Source organism: Eubalaena glacialis, chromosome 3 (genome assembly GCF_028564815.1).
Source record: "Eubalaena glacialis isolate mEubGla1 chromosome 3, mEubGla1.1.hap2.+ XY, whole genome shotgun sequence".
Classification (NCBI taxonomy): domain Eukaryota; kingdom Metazoa; phylum Chordata; class Mammalia; order Artiodactyla; family Balaenidae; genus Eubalaena; species Eubalaena glacialis.
In genome coordinates, this window is record NC_083718.1 from 144105854 (window position 1) to 144127962 (window position 22109).

Consider the following 22109-nt stretch of genomic DNA (forward strand, 5'->3'; position numbering starts at 1 on the left):
AGGCGGGTTAGGGGCGCGGCAGGAGGCGGGGCCTGAGGAAGAGCCCAGACGGGTCCTGCAGACCAGGCTCCGCGGAAGCCTAGCGGGCCAGGGTAGGGGCGCGGCGGAGTGAGGGTTGGAGAGGGAAGGGGGGGCGGGGCGGGGCGGGGCGGGGGCGGGGCCGCGGGCAGGCGGGGAAGGAGGGCAGTGCTGGCAGCTTAGAGGCTGAGAGCCGCCGGGACCTTCGCTGGTTCAGACCGCGGAAGAGCGAGCCGAGGTCGCCGCCATGCTCGCGGCGGTGGGCTCCCTGGCGGCTGCCTTCTGGATCGTTCTCCGTCCCCGCACTGTCCTGCTGGGGGCCGTCGCCTTTCTCTTCTTTGCTGATTTCCTCAAAAGGCGGCGCCCGAAGAACTACCCGCCGGGGCCCCCGCGCCTGCCCTTCGTAGGCAACTTCTTCCATCTGGACTTTGAGAAGGGGCACCTGTCGCTTCAGAGGGTAGGAGTGGGCGAAGGTGCCAGGGCCGCGTCCTGACCCTGATCTGCAGGACAAGGGCCATTCCGGGTACCGAGGGCGGGAGGCTGGGGAGCTCTGAGGCTAAAGCGGGCCCCCGGGGAGCTTTGAGCCTCGCTCTTCTCACCAGCAACCGGCATGATTCCACTTCTAGGGATGAAATTTTGTTAACTGTTTACTATTTAAGTGTGCCAGACACGATATGTTCTTTAAGTCATTTAACTGTGTGTCTTGTTACATATTATTGGGACATTATTTATTTATTTTTTTAAATCAGTGATTTTTTTTTAAAACATTTTTCTGCTTCTTAGCCATTATTGGAACACACTACATTTTTTTAAATTAATTAATTACTTTATTTATTTATTTATTTATTTTTGGCTGTGTTAGGTCTTCGTTTCTGTGCGAGGGCTTTCTCTAGTTGCGGCAAGCGGGGGCCGCTCTTCATCGCGGTGCGCGGGCCTCTCACTACCGTGGCCTCGCTTGTTGCGGAGCACAGGCTCCAGACGCGCAGGCTCAGTAGTTGTGGCTCACGGGCCTAGTTGCTCCGCGGCATGTGGTATCCTCCCAGACCAGGGCCCGAACCCGTGTCCCCTGCATTGGCAGGCAGATTCTCAACCACTGCGCCACCAGGGAAGCCCGGGACATTATATTTATAATCACTTTGTCTTTTTAATATTATTATCCTTGGGGGAAAAAATCCGGTACTTTCCCTCTCGGAGGCTCCGTTTCCCATGTGGAAAATGGTGATATTGCTACCTAAATCCTCACCGCTTTTCAACTGAATTGCTCCCATCCCCACAAGGACTGAGCTCCTCACATTCAGCCTCCTCGCCCTGCAATCCACTCTCACTAAAGTAATCATTTTAAAATGTCACTCCTCTGCTTAGGCTTTCTCAAGGCTTCTTGCTGCTTCCCAGCTTTCAGACTCCTTAGGGAGCCACTTGGAAATCTTGCTGTAGCCTCTTTCCACTTCTTTATAATCATCTCCCATCAGGGCTCCCTAACTGTGGTCACTCTGAATTCCTTAGAATTCACTCCAACATCCAGCACTTTCTCAAGCATTTTCAGCTGCTTCCCTGCCTCTCAGCACAGGTACCTTGCTGACAGACAACACTGTGATAGGTGGGTGTGAACATTAAATAAAACAGTGAATGGTCAATATTAATACAGCTTATTGTAGGTGCCCAACAAATAATAGTTCCTCTTTCCCTAGAAATGCCTGGAGCACTTTAAACACAAGCCTATAATATAAACTCAAATTCAGATGGAGAAGGTTTTTATCACTTTCTGGGAGAAACACACATTTGGTACAGGATTAGTCTACAGAATTTTAAAGCTAGGCTCCTAAACCTGTACCCTTGTTTAATACATGTGTTGTTTAATTTCCAATATTGGGAGATTTTCCTGTTTTCTTTCTGTTAGTGATTTCCAGTTGGAGTCCATTATGGTCAGAGGACATATTTTGCATAATTTCAATTTTTTAAAAATATGTTAAGGTTGGTTTTATGACCCAAGATACAGCACCATGCATACTTGAAAAAAAATGTGAATTCTGCTGTTGTTGGGTAGAGTGTTCTATATTGTATGTCAATTAGATGTAATTAAATGACTGTGTTCTTTAGTTCTTCTGAACCCTTGTTGACTTCTTGTCTACTGATTCTATCAGTTACTAGGAGAGAGTTGTCGAAGTCTTCAACTATAATTACTTGTTTTTCTATGTCTCTAGTCAGTTCTGGTAGTTTTCATTTATGTATTTGGCAGCTCTTTTAGATGGTGTATACACATTAAAATTGTTATGTCATCTTGGTGAATTGGCTTTTTATTATGTAATGTCCCTCTTTATCTCTGGTAATTTTCTTTGCCTGAATTTTACTTTATCTGATATAATATAGCCACACCAGTTCTCTTCTGATTAGTATTTGCATAATATATGCTTCTCCATTCTTTTACTTTTAATCTACTTATACCATTTTATTTGAAATGAGTTTCTTGTAGATAACATATAGGTGGGTAATTTTTTTTCATTCTGCCAATATCAGACATTTGATTGGTGAATTTAGATCATTTATATTTAATGTAATTATTGATTTGTTAAAACATAAGTCTGCCAATTTATTATTTGTTTCCTATTTTTCACTTTGTTTTTTACTCCTCTGTTTCTCCTTTCCTGACTTCCTGTGGGTCACTTGAACATTTTTTGAGAATTCCATTTTAATTTATCTATAGTGTTTTAGAGTATATCTCTTTGTATTGTTTTTAAGTGCTTGCTGTAAAGATTACATGCTATGCGTACATAACTTATTGCAGTAAGTATCAACAGTTTACCACTTCAGGTGGAATACAGACACCTTAAAACTCTTTAGGTCCTTTTATCTTCCCCCACTTTATAATATATAAATTGTCTTAAATATTACCTCTACAGACATTGAGAACCACCTCAGACAGTATTATAATTTTTCTTTTAACTGTCAAACATGATTTGTTAAATTCAAGAAGAGAAGATTAGTCTACAGTATTTACCCATTTATTTACCCTTTCTGTTGCTCTTTCTTTCCTAACTGAAGAACTTTCTTTAGCTATTCTTTTAAAACTGGTCTGCTGGCAAAAAAATTCTCTTAGCTTTCCTTCATCTAAGAATGTTTTATTTCACCTTCTTTTCTGAAGTATATTGTCACTGGATATAGAATTCTAGGTTGACAGTTTCTTTTATTAAACCCTTGAAAATGTTGTGCTACTTCTTTCTGGCCTCTCTAGTTCCTGATGAGAAATCTGCTGTAATTTGAATTGTTGTTCCCAATGAGTAATGAGTTGTTTTCCTCTGCATGCTTTCAAGAAGTTTTCTTTGTTTTTATTGGTTTCAGAGATTTGATTATATGTCTTGGTGTTGAATTCTTTGGATTTATTGGGTTCACTCACAACTTCTTGGATCTGTAGGTTTTTCTAGTACCAAATTTGAGAATTTTTCAGCCATTATTTCTTCAAATATTTTTTCAAGTCCATGTTTTTTTCCTTTCCTTCTGGTACTCTTTGGCACTGATTGCACAACTGACAGCTCTTTTGTTATTCTAATATCAGTCCCTGAAGCTCAGTTGTTTTATCTTTTCTCAATCTATTTTCTCTGTGTTGTTCAGATTGGACACTTTCTATTGATGTCTTCAATTTCACTGATTATCCTGTCATTACCACTCTGCCACTGAGTTGCTCTCTTGAGTTTTTTGTTTACATTATTGTATTTTTCAGTTCTAAAATTTCTCTTCGGTTCTTATGTATATTTTCTAGTTCTTTGTTAAGATTTTCTATTTAAAAATTTTTTTGAGAGTATAATTGTTTATCGAAACATATTTTCAATAGCTGGTTTAAAATCTTTATCCTATAATTCCAACATCTTTATCATCTCAGTATTGGTTTCAACTCGTTCAATTTGAGATTTCTCTGGTTCTTGGTAACATGAGTAATTTTGGACTATATTCTGGACATTTGGTGTATTTTGTTATGTGACTCTGAACTCTATGTAAATCTTTTATTTTGGCAGATAGTCAATCTGTTTATGTTCAGAATGTTCACTTTTGTGGATTGTGGTTCAAATGTCAATTTAGGTTATAAAGTCTTTGCAATGCTATACTGGTCTACCCCACTTATGTGTTGTCCACCCCCATAGGACTCCAGCCCACATTCTCATCAGTGCAGGCTGGAGAGAATAAGGATGGGGACAAAAGATTGGGGCCCCTCTGAGTAGGGTAGCCTCTTCCTTACTGCAGGGGGTGGGGGGAAGTCAGTAATCTAACCATATCATCTCCATGGGATACAGGTGCCTCCTTATTTCTGTAGAGTGGTAGAAATCAGAATTTTGCCCACTGACTACTTCAAGGAGTCTCTTTACTGTAGTTCAGGGGTGACAGTCACAATTCAGCTCATAGAGTCAGCAGGGGAGGGGCACCGCCTTATTGCAAAGATAGAATGAAGGCAAGTTTCCATGCATCTTCTCCACTGCTGTAACCCCTCATTAGGATGTGGGAGGGCCACATCTCTTATGGTATTTGTCTCCAGAAAAGGAAGGTACAAAGATTGAAATGTTCTGTCCTGGTGGACCACCCTTTATCTGGTCCTTTGACTACAGAGAACAGGGTTTTATTGGTGTTACTTTTTGTGTGTGTCAGTATCATGATGAGGAGGAGGAGTAAAATGGGATGCTTTTACTCACTCTTGTCTGAAATCAGAAACTTGGTCTGTGCCCTTGTTTTACCATTAAGATAGATATGACTAAAGAAGTTAAATGATTTGCCTCATGTCATGAAACTGGCCAGGGATGAAACTGAGGCTAGGGTCTTATCTCTGGCCCAAAGATTTTTCATCAGAAGTGTTAAATTTTATTTTATATAGGTTTGCAATGAAATATTTTTGGCTGTAAAAAAAATGGAGTTAAATGGTGTGATTTAGTTGTAATTAAATTTACATTCCAGCAATTTGGAAACATTAAGTACCTATCATTAACTACCTATCATTACCTATCTATCTATCTTTACTTACCTATCTATCATTACCTATCAGCTATAACATTAACTATCTGCTAGGTCTTGTATGTGGATGTATATTCGTTTTCATTTGATCTTCACAAAAGACACACAAGTTAGGAATCTTCTGATGTTGTTTCCATTTTACCACTGAGCAGACGGGCTGAAAATGGTAAAGCGATTTCCCCAAGTTATTCAACATAGATAATGGCCAAACAAGGACTTGGACACAGGACTATTTGACTCATTTACCTATTCTCTGACTTATGCTACCTGACTTTTCACGATGTAGTTAGAGGATAATTGACTTATTCAGGGGTTCATTTATCCAACAGACATTTATGAAGTGCTTATTATATGACAGGCACAGTACAAGACAGTGTATGATGAAATGTGTGTTATAAACTTTTGGTAACCAAATGAGATATCATGAGGTGGGATCACTGTGAATGGGAAGCCCTGGAAATAACCTCTATAGAATGTTGAAATAAATTTGGCTGAACTGGAAAGAAATGTTAGTCAAGTGGTTATATGGAGTAAAGTGGACAGGAGATTTTTAAATGGGAGGAAGTGACATGAGCTAAAACAAAGTGAGAGGACAGTGAAGAAACTGGCCTATTTGTATGACATGATGGGAAACATGAACCATTCTTGTTTTTCCCCTTTTTTTCTGAACTTCCTCTACCACAGCTATATGTGTATGTATTTAAATAAGAGAAAATCTTATTGGACTAAAGTGGGAGAATGGTAGATAAGGTGGATAAATGTATTATGAGGATATACATTAAGCTGCTTGTAATAAAAAGGCCCCAAAATACAGTGGTGTAAAAAAAGAGTGAAATTTATTTCTCTCTCAGAGGTGAGTTCAGATGTAGGCAGGAAGACCAGGGTCGGAAGGCTGCTTTGTACAAAGGTCATCCAGAAACCCCAGTTCCTTCTATCATGCTGCTCTCGTCCTACAGCATCTTCATGTATGAGTTCCAGTCCATGGAAAGGGGAAAGGAGCAGGTGGTGAGAAGCAACTTTCCTTTAAGGACATGACCCAGAAGACGCACACTACACCACTACTTACGTCCCATTGGCCACACCTGGAGAAGCTGAGAAATGTGGTTTTTGATTGGGAAGTCATGTGGCCAGCTAATATTTAGGGAGCTTCATCACTCAGAAGGAGAGAGAGAGAATATCTTCATGCTTTCAGTTAAGGATGAGACATACAGAGCGAGTTAGGAAGAGCCCAAATTTATGACCACCAGCTAGGCACTAAATCTCTGTGCTTCTTTTTCTGAAAACAAAGAATACATTGTAGGGTTATTATAAGAATCAAACAAGTTCATGAATATCAGTTTACTGCCAGGGTGCCTAGCACATAGTTGATGCTTCTTTCTATATCTACCACCCTCCTCCTTTCTTCAAAAATGTATAGTAACAAACTCAAGGAAAAGCCAGTTGAGGTTGCATACCTTGTCTGGCCTGATTGCTGCGTGGGCTGCATTAATCCACTCTCTGGCCACTTCCCCTCCATTCCTTTGTCCAGATCTAACCAGAGTCCTTTTGCTAAAATATACTCCCAAATATATCAATAACAATAAATAATTTTATTATTTATTTTAGTATTATGGTTACTTATCACCACCATCCCAACGATGGAAATTAGTAATATCCCCCATTTTATAGATTTGGAAACTGGGACACAGAGAAGTTAAATAACTTGACCAAAAATCACATAGAAAGTGAAAGCAGAAGCTGGATATAAATGGATTTGTATGACTTCGAAATCCAAGTTCTTAAGCACTCACTGCCCTTACCTCTCCTATTCAGTTTTCTAGTTGCAAACAAAACAAGATCCAAAATATTTCACTTGACATTAGTAATATCCTTGGTCTAGCTCACATTACCTTGCCAGGCTTGTTTCCTCTCTCCGTACACAAATGAGAAGGTATTTTTTCCCAGAAACCTATCCTAGCCTTTGGTCCCCTTATGTGCTTTCTGCTTTCCCCCATTTAATAATTTATTGTACAGAATGGTAATAATAAGAACTGGTTACTTATCTGTATGCTCCATTAGCTTGGGGGCATCTTAAGCTTAAGGACCTGTACCTCCAGCACCCGGCCTTGACCAACCACAGGGTTAGTGCTCTTTAATGAACCTATATTGCAGTCAGAAAAGAGAGCTCACTTGTTCCTGAAAGCCCACATTTTCCTGTCTTTGCATTGGTATATGCTATTCCCACAGCCTAAAATCTTTGCCTTCACAACATATATCCTTTTGCAGGTACCCACACCTTCATTTACGATCTGGCCCAAGTATCAGCTCCTCTTAGAAGCTTTCTCCTGTACCTGGAGTGGAATTCTTCTCTTCTTTCAATAGCTTCATGCCCCTTGCTCCAGCATTATAACATATATCATCTTCCACTATGCATTAGTTTTTTTCTGTAGTCAGCCTTCCCCAAGAGGCTTTGACACTTCAGGAAAACACCATAGCATATTGATCTCTGTATTGCCCTCACATATAACATAGCAATGTCAGAAGGTGCCTGACAACTCTGAAAGCATTTTATAAAAACCTGTTGGATTGAACTTGAATTTGATTTCCACAGGCTGTTCTCAGAAACCTAGCATAACCCCAAGAACTACCAGTGAGACCAGTATTCTTAGCAGGAGTTCAGAGACCCCAGGGGACTGGTGAACTGCATTTATGCATAAATGCATTCATGTGTACAGGGTTTTGCTTTACCAGATCCATGACATACTAGATTTTTGAAGGATTTTACGACTTAAAAAGTGTAAGAAGCGTTATAAAGCTTTATTCCGTATGTCCTTAGGTTTCTTTTTTGTGCTTTATTGGATAGAAACGCTTTGTAACTATAAAAGCAATGCAAATGCATTGAGTGACACATTTTAAAATACAGTTTAGCGAGTGAGAGAGAATCTTAGCCCTCCTTGTGCCCAACCCGCCCTCCCCCGACACCCCCCCCCCCACTCCCGCCATACACAGAGCTCAGTGCTGGTGAGTGCTCAGAGGAACAGACCCTCTCAACTACTGCTAGTGGGAATAAGAATTGATACACTCTTCCTTTTTTCCTTTTTCTCTTTTCCTGTCTTTGTTCTGTTGGCTTTTGAGTTTAAGAACTTAAATTAAGTAGAATCGTCCTCAACTTTACATCTCGTGGTTCAGTCTCTTGTCTCACTAACTCACCACTTCTAATTTTTTGTATTCTAAACATTTATTTTGCTCTACTTTATTATTTAAGTGCTTCATCTTACGTTTGGAATATCTATCATTCATATGAAATTTCCTGTAACCTATTACTTTTATTTGCCTTTTATAGCTACTGTGCTATTCCTTTTCTCTTGATTTTTCTATTTTCATTTCTGATTTTAAGCCTGTTTTAGCCTCCTGAACCACGTTTTTTTTTAATTGAAGCATAGTGATTTACAATGCTCTGTTAATTTCTACTGTACAGCAAAGTGATTCAGTTATACATATATATAGATTCTTTGTTATTTTATTTTCCATTATGGTTTATCACAGGATATTGAATATACTTCCCTGTGCTATACAGTAGGACATTGTTGTTTATCCATCCTATTCATAATAGTTTGCATCTGCTAACCCCAAACTCCCATACCATCCCTCTCCCACACCCTGCCTTGGCAACAACATGTCTGTTCTCTATGTCTGTGAGTCTGTTTCTGTTTCGTAGATAAGTTCGTTTGTGTCAGTAGTGTCATATTTTAGATTCCACAAGTGATATCATATGGTATTTGTCATTCTCTTTCTGACTTACTTCACTTAGTACGATAATCTCTAGTTCCATCCATGTTGCCACAAATGGCATTATTTCATTCTTTTTATGGCTGAGTAATACTCCATCGTATATATGTACCATATCTTCTTTATCCATTCATCTGTCGGTGGACATTTAGGTTGTTTCCATGTCTTGGCAATTGTGAATGGAGCTGCTATGAACATAGGGGTACGTGTATCTTTCTGAATTATAGTTTTGTCCAGGTATATGCCCAGGAGTGGGATTGTTGGGTCATATGGCAACACTATTTTTAGTTTTTTTGAGGAACCTCCATACTGTTTTCCATAGTGGCTGTACCTTCTTACATCCCCACCAATAGTGTAGGAGGCTGAACAACCTTATTTTTAACCTCTTTTTTTCCCTTCCACTGTCTTTTTCTTAAGAACTTGTTTGTTTTTGTACATCAAAATGTATTCTCTACCTTACAAAGTCTTCTCAGATGACACTGGGACTTACATTTACCTGCAAGTAAAGCCATTGGCACAGTGACTGGCATGGTTACTTAAGAATTGGTAGATATCACCACCATTGGTACCAGGGCTGCAGGAGGTCCTTTGATGTATCCATGTTTACACAGTTGATCATGCCATAAAAATGTTTGATGTAGTTCTGTTGGACTAGAAATATACATGGGCAGAGAGTTGGTAAGAGGTGAAACTCTGTAGAAGTTCATTTCTGTAAACACTACTGGAGTGCCATGTCCCCTCCAAGAACAAGCTGAGATTCCAGGTTGTATACATTGTCAGTTAGGAGTCCTTTAGCTTAACCTGAGATTTTCAGCCATTCCAAAAATATTTTACTGTGTATTCTGAAATAGTCAAGAAATCCTTTCTGTAAAACCTAAGAAGTTCATCCAGGCATTCAGCATGATGAAATAAGAAGTCGTGATTTATGCAGACCCATTCCTGCCATTTCTTAGAACAAGATGTGCACTTTAGAGGCAGACCAGACTAAGATGGAATCTTGGCTCTGCTCTTTCTAACAAGACAGACTTACTGTGCTAGTGATGAACAAACATGGATGGAAGACTGTAGACCAACAAGACAATGGAAGGATGGAGTTCAGGCTTGGTCTTTAATATGGGAGCAGGGTGGTGGAATGAGACTAAATCCATGGTATCTGCTCTGAAGGGGTGACACAGTCCAGGGAGCTTGAGGTGACATGGGAGCGCATAAGTGCACGGCAGCTGGGGAGGTGGGGCCACAGATACCTGAAGGAAATGAGCGCTTCTGTTTGATACCACAGCCTTAGTAAGACACAGCCCTGCAGTCTGCAGGAATGGGCAGGCCTACTTAGATTCCTCTCTTGAGTAAGCATGTCAGGGATGACTTTGATTTATGACCCTTGACTGCAGTCCAAGCCATATTTGCACATACCTGAATATTTGTGTACGCTCCTGACACACCCACACACTCTTCCATTCTCTTTGTCTCACTCTTCCTCTCCCAGCTCCCTCACCCTCATTCTCACATTCATTCTCTTACAACCACTAAACTCTAAGGTCCAAGCACCATCTCGGGTTCATGGCTTTGTCCTTAAATCTTACATAATGCTTGGCAAATTTCACCGACACCCAATAGCTTTGTCACCTTGGCTAAGTTACTTCTGCTAGGACTCATTTTTCTTACTGAAAGGCATGGAAAATCATTACTACCATAGGGTAGTTGTGAGGTTAATGAAATAAAACGTGAAAGGTGCTTATCATGGCACCCAGTGGACGTGGTTGTCTGTGACCACCAGCTCCTTTCTCTCGCACATCATCCCTGTGCTCTTGTCCTGTCTGTCACATGAGCAAGTGCTTCCATATCCCTTTGCACACAGAGCCCATTCATTCCCCAGAGGCTCGAGTGGCTGTCTGCCAGGTACCAGGGAACAAAGTGCCTTTCACATCGCTGCTCTCATTCTTCTTCACAGAACCCTTTGAGGGAAGAATAATTTTCTCCTTTTATAGCTGAGGCTCCGAACAAGTGAAGCAACTTTCCCTGGAGCTCACAGCTAGTCAACCATAGAGTTAAGATTTGCACATGGCTCCAGAACTAGTGTGCTCTTCTCCATACCTGGTCCCAGCCCTATAATGAATTTTCTGTCACCTAGAACATGTTGTGGAAGGGGACATTCTCTCCTGGTTAAACAGATATGATTTACTAAGAAGTCCATGTTCACTAAACATATCTCAGCCTTCTCTGGTGAGTCACATGTATGAATTCTCTCCCTTCACTAGATTTTAAGATGCTTGCAGTTAAAAACCTTGTTTATTTTGTTAAATCTTTAGGCCTTGTTCTCAGGACTAATGGTGGACACTCACTCAATTCGAGGAAGTTGAACATATGAATGAATGTTTATAAGGAATGTCTATGTCCTGTAGTGGATTCAGCCCGAGTCTAGTTGAGAGGAGGAGAAATGGAAACAGGTAGAAACATTCCCATCAGACCATCAGACCTAAGTGCACACACAGGTGCGCACACAGACCCCCCCTCCCCCCATCCAAGCTCCCACAGCTACACAAACCCTCTATTCCTGGACACACAGACATGTGCATATTCTGTGACTATTTTACTATTTTTCAGTTTGTGAAGAAATATGGGAACCTTTTTAGCCTGGAATTCGGTGACTTGCCTTCAGTTATTATAACTGGATTGCCCTTAATCAAAGAAGTCCTTGTCCACCAGGACCAAAACTTTGTGAACCGCCCTATAACCCCTATTCGAGAACGTGTTTTTAAGAAAAATGGTAAGTTTCTTGACTAATATAAGATGTGTACATTTGACATTCCTGTAGTCTGTGAAAGGTACCTTTGTGACTGTAATTCTCCAACACTCCCAGGGACCAGGCCCATCATAAAATTCCTGCCCCTAAAAGAAGCTGAGTGGCTGCATTTCCCTGTTACAGACACCCCCTCAGGGAACCTGGCAGGGTTAGCCCTAATGTCAGGGATTTGAGAGAAGCTGCATCACCTGCATGAACTCACTCTGGCTGCTTTAATTAGTAAGTATTCACATCACTCAGTGATGTGATGTGTTTTTTAAGAAAGGCAATGCGTTCTCGCTCTCTCTTTCTGCTTTCCCATTCAGATCTCTTCCCTAGGAAAATGGATGTGGATCTGCTCCCTCCTGCTGATTATGTGATCCCTTCTTGCCTTTAGTTCCTTATGGTCTATTATTAAGGCTGTGCCCCACAGGTATCTTAACCCTTCCATCTATATTAGAAGAGTTTGGCATGAACACTTAAAATGATCATTAAATAAACGAACACATTTAAAAATCTAAATGAAAAACTCAGATTTATTCTTCTACCAAAGCACCATATTTTTCAGGTGCTTCTCAATTCCTCTTTGAAATAGTTCATCCATTAACTCTACATCCATTCACTCTATTTATTATCAGCCATGTGAAGCCCAGTGCTAGGCACCAGTGCCAGAATAGTGAGTAGAACGACAAAACCCTGTTCTTCTGTAACTTACATTCCATTCAGGAAAACAATATCAATTACTCTAATAATTTCAGGCCTTAACTGTTATGAAGATAAGAGCAGGGTACACTTCTTAGGTGTATCTAATCTAATTCAGAGACTCAGGAAAAGCTAATGTAAGTAAATGACAAATGTGAAGAAGCAATCAGTCAGAGGGAATAGAGTATGAAAAGTCTCTGAGGTGGGAAGAAGGACAGTGAACTGAGGAATTGAAAGGTGGCCAGTGTGGGAAGCACAGGGATTAAACGGAGAAAATTAAATGGAGATGAAGGTGCTGAGTTTGGCCAGGAATAGTTCCATGCATCTCCTTGTTAAGGATGTTGCTTTTTATCCTAATAATAATGGAAGCTCTTGAACGGTTTCAGTAGAGAAAGGAATCATCGTACTTACATGGTACATTTTAAAGACTTCTTTAGGCTGCAATGTCAAGAATGGAATAAAGGGAGCAAGAGACTATTGCAGCATTTTAGGTTAGAGAAGGTGGTGGCTTGGACTAGGGAGATGGCAAGAAATGACAGTACAGTAGGTTAGACCAGGAGAGTGGCCGTGAAGATATATGGATTTAAGATATTCAGGAGGCAAATCCAATAAGACATGATGACCTAGACAGAGAGAGAATGAGGTGTTGAGGTAGATACCCAAATGGGTAGGTAAAGGAAAGAAGGAACATTTGGAGGAGGGCAAGGTGTTGGCTGGCCTGGGTGGGGAGTTGTATGGAGCAATCATGAATTCAGTCATAGATATGCTGAGTTTGAAATGCCTTTAAATCAGCAGAGTCAAGCAGACACTTGTATGTATGTCTGGAGCTGAGGGACAGAAAAAGCTAATGAGATTTTCCCAAAAATGGAGCATAGATAAGGGGAGAAGAGGCTTGCAGAACTTGAATGAAGAACTAGATCATTTTGAAATATAATAGAAGATGAATTAACAAAAAATATGGTAAGTTCTCTGCAGTCAGAGAATTAGGAGGAAAATTGGAGAGTGTCACGTCCTGGGAAAAGAGAGAAGAAAGAAGTGTCTCATGCTGCTGACACATCAAGATGAGGTTGAAAAGGATCCTGGACTGGACAGCAGGGAAGGCCATGTCCTTGAGGTGGTAGAGGCCAAAGGCAGATATTAGAAGGAGTTGAAGAGTGCTCTGGAAGTGAAGAAATGGAAGAAGTGTGGCCTCACCTGTATTATGAAATAAATGATCCTCTATTGAACACACCAAGATGGGTTTTTTTTTCCTTTGCCTGTGTTGTTCTTTCTGCATAGATTTTTCACTCTTCCATGCTCTTGAATGATTCATTTATTTTTAAGGTCCAGCTTCGATAGGACGTCTCCTAAAGGCCTTGCCTCGTTATGAGTATGGATTTTGTCTAATCCCTAAGTGCATTCTTAGCATGTTGCATAACATAAATACTTACATATACTTATGTGACAAGGAATCAAAACATGGGCTTTGGAGTTAGGCAGAACTGAATTTGAATGCCTGTTCAGCTGCTTACTAACTCTGAGACCTTGCAGAGTTTCCTTTTATCCCTTGTGCCTCAGTTTCCTTATCAACAAAATTGTTGGGGGGGTTGGCAGTTATGATAGGACCTACCTCAGAGAGGTTCTGTGAGTGCTAAATTACACAATGCATTAAAAATGTTAAAGTATCCGGCATTAGAAGCAGTCAGTAAATGCTAGCCACTATATCTATTGCTTTGGGATTATTTCTCTGAATAGTTTTCAAGCGCCTTAATGCCCTTCTCCTTCCTTCCATCTGATGCATTATCCCCCATGGCTCTTGTTGGCTTTCTTTTCATAACGCTGGCTTTCTTTTTCCCAGGCTTGATCATGTCCATAGGCCAGGTATGGAAGGAACAAAGAAGGTTTGCCCTGACAACACTGAAGAACTTTGGTTTAGGAAGGAAGAGCTTAGAGGAGCGCATTCAGGAAGAGACCCACTTCCTCATCCAGGCAATAGGAGAGGAGAACGGTGAGTGTGTCATAGGACAGGTGCAGGGAACTGTGGCTCATTCATTCACTAACCAGGTGATTAATAAGAGTCTACGTGCCTGTCCTGCACCCAGCACTGTGTAGGGCACTGAGGGGATAACAGTGAACAGCTAACCATGACCTGCCCTCATGGAGCTCAAGAATTAAGAATAAGAAGATGGGTATTAAACTTATTATTGGTTTTAAATCCTGGTCATTAGTTTGACTTCCCAGGCATTGACTGAATACTTGCTGTATGTTAGACCCTGTGTAGGGTGCTGGGGCCACAGTCTCAGAGGTGGTTCTGTAGTCAGTATGTCATATGTCATGTAGAGTAGACTCTCAGGGAAAGAGAAAGAAACCAATCTGAAGGATCCATCGCTTCTTCTGCCTCTAGGACAGCCTTTCGACCCTCACTTCAAAATCAACAATGCAGTTTCCAATATTATTTGCTCCATCACATTTGGGGAGCGCTTTGACTACGAGGACAATCAGTTCCAGGAGCTGCTGAGGCTGCTGGATGAGGTCACATGTCTCGAGACATCAATGTGGTGCCAGGTGAGGCAGTTCTCACTTCCTATCTTGGATAAGGATATTGGGCTGATGTCAGACACAGATGAGCTCTTCCTTTTTTTTTTTTTTTAAGCTAACATATAACCTTTTAAAATTTACTTTAACACAAACATGTTTGAAGTCAGTCTGTTGAATTTAGTATTTTACATAATATTGTTAAATATTGACTATAGACAAAGAACGTTTCTAACATTCGTGTAAGGTACAAAACTTTACATGAAGTGCACCTATGGACCTATGTTCTTTTCTTTAAATAACACAATATTGCCATCACCTTTGTGTCTCTCCTCTCCATGTCCCTCCTTAGCCCTCCATGTCCATCCTCCCTCAGAAGTAGTCTTCTTTGCCTGACTCTCCCTCGGCACATTGTTTTCAGATTCATATGTTAGTTGTACTTTTTAAAAAAAATCTGCTTACTTTTCTATTTTATGAATATGCCCCTGTTTGCTATTCTGTTCCCTATTAATAAACACTTGGGGGATTTCCAGTTTGGGGATCTGGAATGAACATTCTTGTCAATCCTTCATGTGGACACATCCACTCATTTCTCTTGCATTTACACCTGTAAAAAATACTAAAAGTTTTCCCAGGTGGTTGCACTACTTACATGTCCATCCACACTTGATATTATCAGTCTTCTAACTTTGTAGGGTATAGATTTAGAGGGGTCAAACCTCACCCCTTCCTTGGTGGGCCCTGCTCTCCACTTTTGTCCTGCCAATGCTGTGAGTCTGTCAAAACCTCTACTCAGCTTCTTGGCCTCTCAGCCACATTTCTGGATTTGGAAGACACTTCCAGGGGAAAATTAGCCCCAAGGGTTTTATTTATTCTTAACAAGTATCTTTAGATGGAGACTTATGGATCCATCACACCAACACTGATAAAGTAGTTAGCATGATTCCTGGCACATTAAAGGGGCATAATGAATGTGAGCTATTATGATTTATTGTCAATGTTATTTTTGAGTAATGTTCCTTGTTCTCACTTCTAACCGTGGTAGCCCCCCATCCAGTTATTCCAGTTTCTTCCCTCCTGTTAAGACAGAACCTAGGAAGTCATGGGAGTTCAGTGGGTACCCGGCTGACTGTTCCCAGGGAACAGAAATCCTGGGAGGGTAGGATGGGGCAGTAGGGCAGGGGTAAGAAGCATTTCTTAGAGACCCAAAGTAGACCAGGCACTTTGATGGACAACTCTTCATACTTTATCTCAGATAATTTTTTACAGCAGTCCTTTAAAGATGAAATGGATCATCCTGATGTGTGCAAGCAGATATGGGAATATGTAAGCACATCCCATAGTGGTCTACTGGCTCTGTGTCAAGTGCAGTATGGATCTCATGTCATTTAGTCATGAAAATAACCATCGGGCCCCACTGGCAGCTAAAGTAGCCACAATTCACATCATTACTACTATTATTATTATTATTATTACTATTATTACCGAAGCATTATAGCTAGAAAGAAACAGAGCTAATTGTCAAACCCAAGCCTGTTTCATTTAAAATCTAGGCAACTTTCTATTACCTTACGCTATTTTCTACTATGTATTATTAGAGAAAATATATTCAAAGACCACTTTATTTCAGTAAAAAATATCTTACCCACATGGAGATTACATCATAGTGGGGGCAGACAAATAAATACACGTACATATTTAACATAGATAGATAAATACATAGATAGATACATACATACATAGGTATGTAGATACATAGATAGATACAAAGATACATATACATAGATAGACAGACATTTTGCACACACACACACACACACATACACACCCAAACATATATACATACACATACTAATGACAATTGTCACAGAAAAAAATAAAACAAAATAAAGGAATGGAAAGAGAGTACCAGAAGTGCTACTAACTGTAAGATTATCAGGTAAGACAGGTCCAAGTAGGTGACATTTGAGCAGCACATTAATGAATTAAAGGAAATGGAGTTATACAGATTTCAGAGGAAAACCATTCTAGATGGAAGGAATAGCAAATGCAGTGTCCTAAACAAGAACATTTTTTATGTTTTCACAGATGCCAATGGGACTGGACTTGAAAGAGTAAAAGAGAGCAAGATGGCAGGGAGTGATAGCAGAGGAGGTGGCAGGAGGGTGAGGGGCCAGCTCATGTAGAGCTCCAGGCTAGGAGAATGGTGTAGAATTTTGTCTAAATGTCATGGAAAGCCATTGGAGGATTGAGAGCCAAAAAGTGAAATAATCAATTAAACAGTTAAATGATCCCTCTGGCAGCTCAGTGGAAAATAGACTGGGAATGGGGTTAAGGATAGAATCAGGAAACCTGTTGGAGGCTTTACAGCATCCAGGTAAGAAATGTTGGTGGTTTGTACAGGAAGACAAAGCACATGGAGCGGTGAGAAGTGGTCTGAGACTGGTTAGATTTTGGATGGAGAGCTGAAATGCTTTGCCAGAGGGGAAAGAAGAGGGTTGAGAGAGAGAAGAAGAGTCAAGGGTGTCTCCAAGGGTTAAATTTAAGTAAATAAAAGAGATGGAAAGATAATATGGTTTCATTGCCTTCAAAAGTAGAAAACTGGCACTCCCTTGTCTCCATGACTGTTTTGTTTTCTCCATCAGCTCTACAATGTCTTTCCAAGGATAATGAATTTCCTTCCTGGACCCCACCAAATGCTCTTCAGGAACTGGGAGAAACTGAAAATGTTTGTTGCCTGTGTGATTGAAAACCACAAGAGAGGTTGGAATCCTGCTGAAGCAAGAGACTTCATTGATGCTTACCTCAAGGAAATAGAAAAGGTGAGGAAACCAGAGCTGTTACCTGAGTTTTACTCTTAAAGAGCAAATGAGGGGATTCTGGGTTCTTATTGATGCTGTAGCAAATCACCACAAACGTGGGGCTTAAAACAACACGCATTTGTCCTCTTACAGTTCTAGAGGTCAGAAGGCTGAAACCAGTTTCACTGGGCTGAAGTCAAGGTGCGGGCAGGACTGGCCCCTACTTGAGGCTTTAGGACAGAATCCACTGATTGACTTTTCCAGTATCTAGAGGCTGCCTGTACTCCCTGACGCAGGGCCCCTTCCTCCTTCTTCAAAGCCATTGATGTAGCATCTTTTCTGCCACCATCCTCACATCTTCTCTTTATGACTTTCTTGCCTCCCTCTTATAAAGACTCTTGTGATTATATTGGGCCCACTGGGATAATCCAGGATAATCTTCCCATATCAATATCGTTAATTCACTGTATCTACAGAGTCCCTTCTGCCGTGTAACATTCACTGGTTCTAGAGATTAAGACATGGACATCTTTGTGGGTCATTATTCAGCCTACCACAGGGGAGGAAAATAGAGGCAATACTTCATAGAGTGTAGGAATAACATTAACTCAGAATTGATTTATGAGTTAATTGATAAGACAATTAGAAATAAAGATAGAAGTTTAACAGTATTTGGCTTAAGGGCTTTGGAAAGCCCAAATACTGCCTTCTCATGATCTATTCTCTGTCCTCTGCCCATATCTGAGGGAGATACACACAAAAGGAAGAATAAGTGTTGTTTCATTATTAGTTGGACCAGTGCCCAGTTACCTACCCCTTCCCCCAGCTCCCAGTGCAGAACACAAGTAAATCTGTGTCAGTTGCCAGAGATAAGCCTCAAATGGAATGGACATTTGCCTTCCTCCCTCATCGCCATGTCATCCTCTTTTTAATATTACTATAGGAAAGAATCAGGAAAAAAGCAAAATGGGATGTATATCCTTTACCATAGTAACACCTCTGGTTAACACACATCACTGCATCTGTGTCATTATCTTTGACTCATCAGATTATTCATTCGTTCTCCTGGAGTTGGCAGAAATGTGGATTTCCTTCCAACTCCACTCTTGTTTCACCTTATTGGCATAACATTAATAGAAGCATTGATTACTCCTCAGAGGGGGAGACGTCACTTGCTATATGGTGTGCAGATGTGGGACCACAGAGGGAGGAATGTTGATGCATTGAAGCTTCTGGAGGAATGTGGCAAAGATGCTGGAGTGCCATGAGGAATGGCTGTTGGAATCAGAGAAGTTTAACCTAAAAAGGAAAAGATTAACAGGGAGATATGAGAATTATTGTACTTTAGAGAAATTCAGTTATTCTTTCTGGTATCAGTACAAACATTTGTTGAGAATTTGCTATGTGTCCTTTCCATCTCGCATAATTCATAATGCCATCTTAAGGGGTGAGTACTGTTATTTCTATTTTGTGAAATAGGATATAAGCACAGAAAGGTTTATTAACTTGCTCAAGTCATACAGATAGTGAATGGTGTGACTAATATTGGAACCCAAGGCTGTTTTCCAGTGTAATACTGGATTCTCCCAAATTATGGGTGTAAAAAAATTAGTTGTGTTGTTTCATCCACCAAAGCTAATAAAAGCTTCCAGCACTTGGGGCACGAGGACTCTAGTGATGTTGCAGTAATAAGCCTCTGCCTCCTGAGATGACCAAAGGGAAAGTCATTTCTCCTGGGCTCTCTCCTTCCACGTTTTCTCTAGGATGAGGGCCCCTGTGTTGTGGCAACTAAGAACCATCTGAATAAACCAATAATCATTGTGCTTTCTAGCATAAGGGCAGTGCTACTTCAAGTTTCCACGAAGAAAACCTCATCTACAGCACCCTGGACCTCTTCTTTGCTGGAACGGAGACAACTTCGACGACCCTGCGCTGGGGTCTGCTCTACATGGCCCTCTACCCCGAAATCCAAGGTGAGCATGTCAGTGGATGGGCCTGGGCCAGGTCAGAATGGCGCCCCCTGGAACACACTGTCCCAAGGTGGGACCAGAAGATAGCATGGTAGGATGGAGAGATAGGTAGGACAGTTCCTGGGCCAGGTGGACTTGAGAACGGGAACCTTCTTCGGTTTTTCTGTGAGGATTGTGATGGGTCCATGTGACACAACTATAACAGAGAGTCCCAGCCCTCAGGAAACGCGCAGTCCAGTGGGGAAAACAGTGAAGTCCACCGACATTGTGGTGAGTTCCAGGAAAGAGTTCCATTCCACTCACATGTGAAATCTGGTCGCAGCCTTCCCTCCTTTTAAGTGATGTCTTCCGTTGCCCTGTGGACAATGCTCATCCTGCTTAATCTGGTATATCATGCCCCCTGCTGTGCCTCTTTCTGCCTGTCCAGCCTCGACTCTACCCACCCTGCATGGGGGCGTCATTAAGTCATATGTCACTTAATTTCACCGTCCTTATTTGTACCTCTGGGCCGTCACACCTGCTCTTCCCTAGAAGATTAATACCAAAATGTGTTTCCCTAATTTCTCTGCACGGTAAACCCCTAGCTATGCTTGAAGAGTTTACTCAACCACAGCCCCTCTAAGATGTTTCCCCACACTTCTGGGAAAATACTAGCATTTCCTTCCTTTAGAGATTGCCTAATTGCACCTCCATTACTTTGCTTACCACACATTATTTATATAACTTCCCCACAGACTGTAATCCTTTCGAGGATAGTGATTGTTACAATCATTTTTCATTTTCTAGGCCCCAGAACAGTTTAAGCACATGAAGGATAAAAACTGTTGGGATACAGTTTTGCAAACTGTGGGTAAAAGTTTATTAACAGGACATAAAGTCAATTTAGTGGATCGAGACTAACTTTTTTCCCTAAATTAAAAAAAATGGATTAGGGAAATCAGAGTGCTTTCTGTGTATTAAGGATAAGGCTTTCTTTGTGAAACTTTCTTTCCTTATATATATGAATAAATGTCTGTTTTATATGTGTATATATTTATGTTTATGTGTCCTGAGTCATGCACTTATAAAATGCACTTGTAACTGTGAATTACAGGGTTTTCTTTAAATTTATTTCTTTATTTATTTTTAAATCCTCTGTGTTTTTATTTATCAGATACTTTTTTTCATAAATTGATTTTATTTATTTATTTATTTATTTATTTATTTTTGGCTGCATTGGGTCTTCTTTGCTGTGCACGGGCTTTCTCTAGTTGCGGCGAGCGGGGGCTACTCTTCACTGCTGTGCGCGGGCTTCTCATTGTGGTGGCTTCTCTTGTTGTGGAGCATAGGCTCTAGGCGCGCGGGGTTCAGTAGTTGTGGTGCGTGGGCTCAATAGTTGTGGCTTGCGGGCTCTAGAGCACAGGCTCAGTAGTTGTGGTGCACGGGCTTAGTTGCTCCGTGGCATGTGGGATCTTCCCGGATCAAGGATTGAACCCGTGTCCCCTGCATTGGCAGGTGGATTCTTAACCACTGCACCACCAAGGAAGTCCTTTTTAAATGTAAAAGCCACCTAGTTAGCATATTGATATAGCTTCCCTATTAGAGGCTCCAAAATAACAATGGCTTAAAATGGCATAAAAAGTGGATGCAACCCAAGTTTCTATCCTTGGATGAATGGATAAGCAAAATGTGGAATGCAATGGAATATTAATCAGCCTTAAAAAGAAAACATTCTGACGCATGCTACAACATGGATGAACCTTGAAGACATTATGCTAAACTAAGTAATCCAGTCAAAAAAGGCATATTCTGTGTGATTCTATTCATATGAGGTATCTAGAGTGGTTGAATTCATATAAAGCAAAAGTAAAATGGTGGTTGTCAGAGCCTGGGGAAAGTGCAAAATGGCATCCTCTTCAATGGATGTAGAGTTTCAGTTTTGCAAGATAAAAATTTCTGGAGATTGGTTGCACAACAATGTGAATATACTTAACCTTATTAAACTGCACACTTAAAATGATTAAGATAGTAAATTATATATTATGTTTATTTTACCGCAATTTTAAAAGTTTTAAAATGTTCAGTTAAAAAAAAAGGAGTTTTATTTTTCTTTCAAATGAGAAACTCTAAGCTGGACTCTGCAGAACACTTTGGGGGTCCAAGCTCTTTCCATTGTGTTGCTCTGCTGTATCTAGAATGGTGCCCTTGTTGGCACTCTCAAAGATGGCTCACCTCTAAGGTTGCCTTTCCACCAGTAGGAAGGGAAGAAGGAGGAGGAAGCACACACCCTTCCTTTAAGGGCCTCTTCCAAGTATTAAACATCCCCTCTACTTACATTCTATTGGCCGGAACTTAGTCACAGGGGAATCTGGGAAATGTAGTCTTTAGCTGTGCAACCAGGTATCCAGCTAAAATATCTATTTTTGTAGAAAAAGAAGAAAACAGATATTGGGGCACAATTGATGGGATTTTTTTTTTCATTTGTTGGTTGCTTCCCTAAATCAGTTCATGTAAAATCTCAAAACATCCTAAAGCGGTTGTGGATTTATCCTAACGAATAAGAAGAACAAACTGAGGCTCAAAGAA

The 22109-nt window shown here is 40.8% G+C and overlaps 1 protein-coding gene across 3 annotated transcripts in view; it reads left to right on the forward strand.

Moving 5' to 3' along the window:
• The first annotated feature begins 201 nt into the window (after window positions 1-201).
• Window positions 202-22109, forward strand: part of LOC133088533 (cytochrome P450 2J2) — a 31558-nt gene continuing 9650 nt past the window's right edge. For all 3 annotated transcript variants that reach the window (XM_061186503.1, XM_061186505.1, XM_061186504.1), the window contains exons 1-6: window positions 202-475; window positions 11380-11542; window positions 14097-14246; window positions 14643-14803; window positions 17419-17595; window positions 19406-19547. In XM_061186503.1, the coding sequence (XP_061042486.1) occupies window positions 266-475; window positions 11380-11542; window positions 14097-14246; window positions 14643-14803; window positions 17419-17595; window positions 19406-19547 (1003 nt within the window). In that variant the 5' untranslated portion in view covers window positions 202-265. The remainder of the gene's footprint in view (window positions 476-11379; window positions 11543-14096; window positions 14247-14642; window positions 14804-17418; window positions 17596-19405; window positions 19548-22109) is intronic.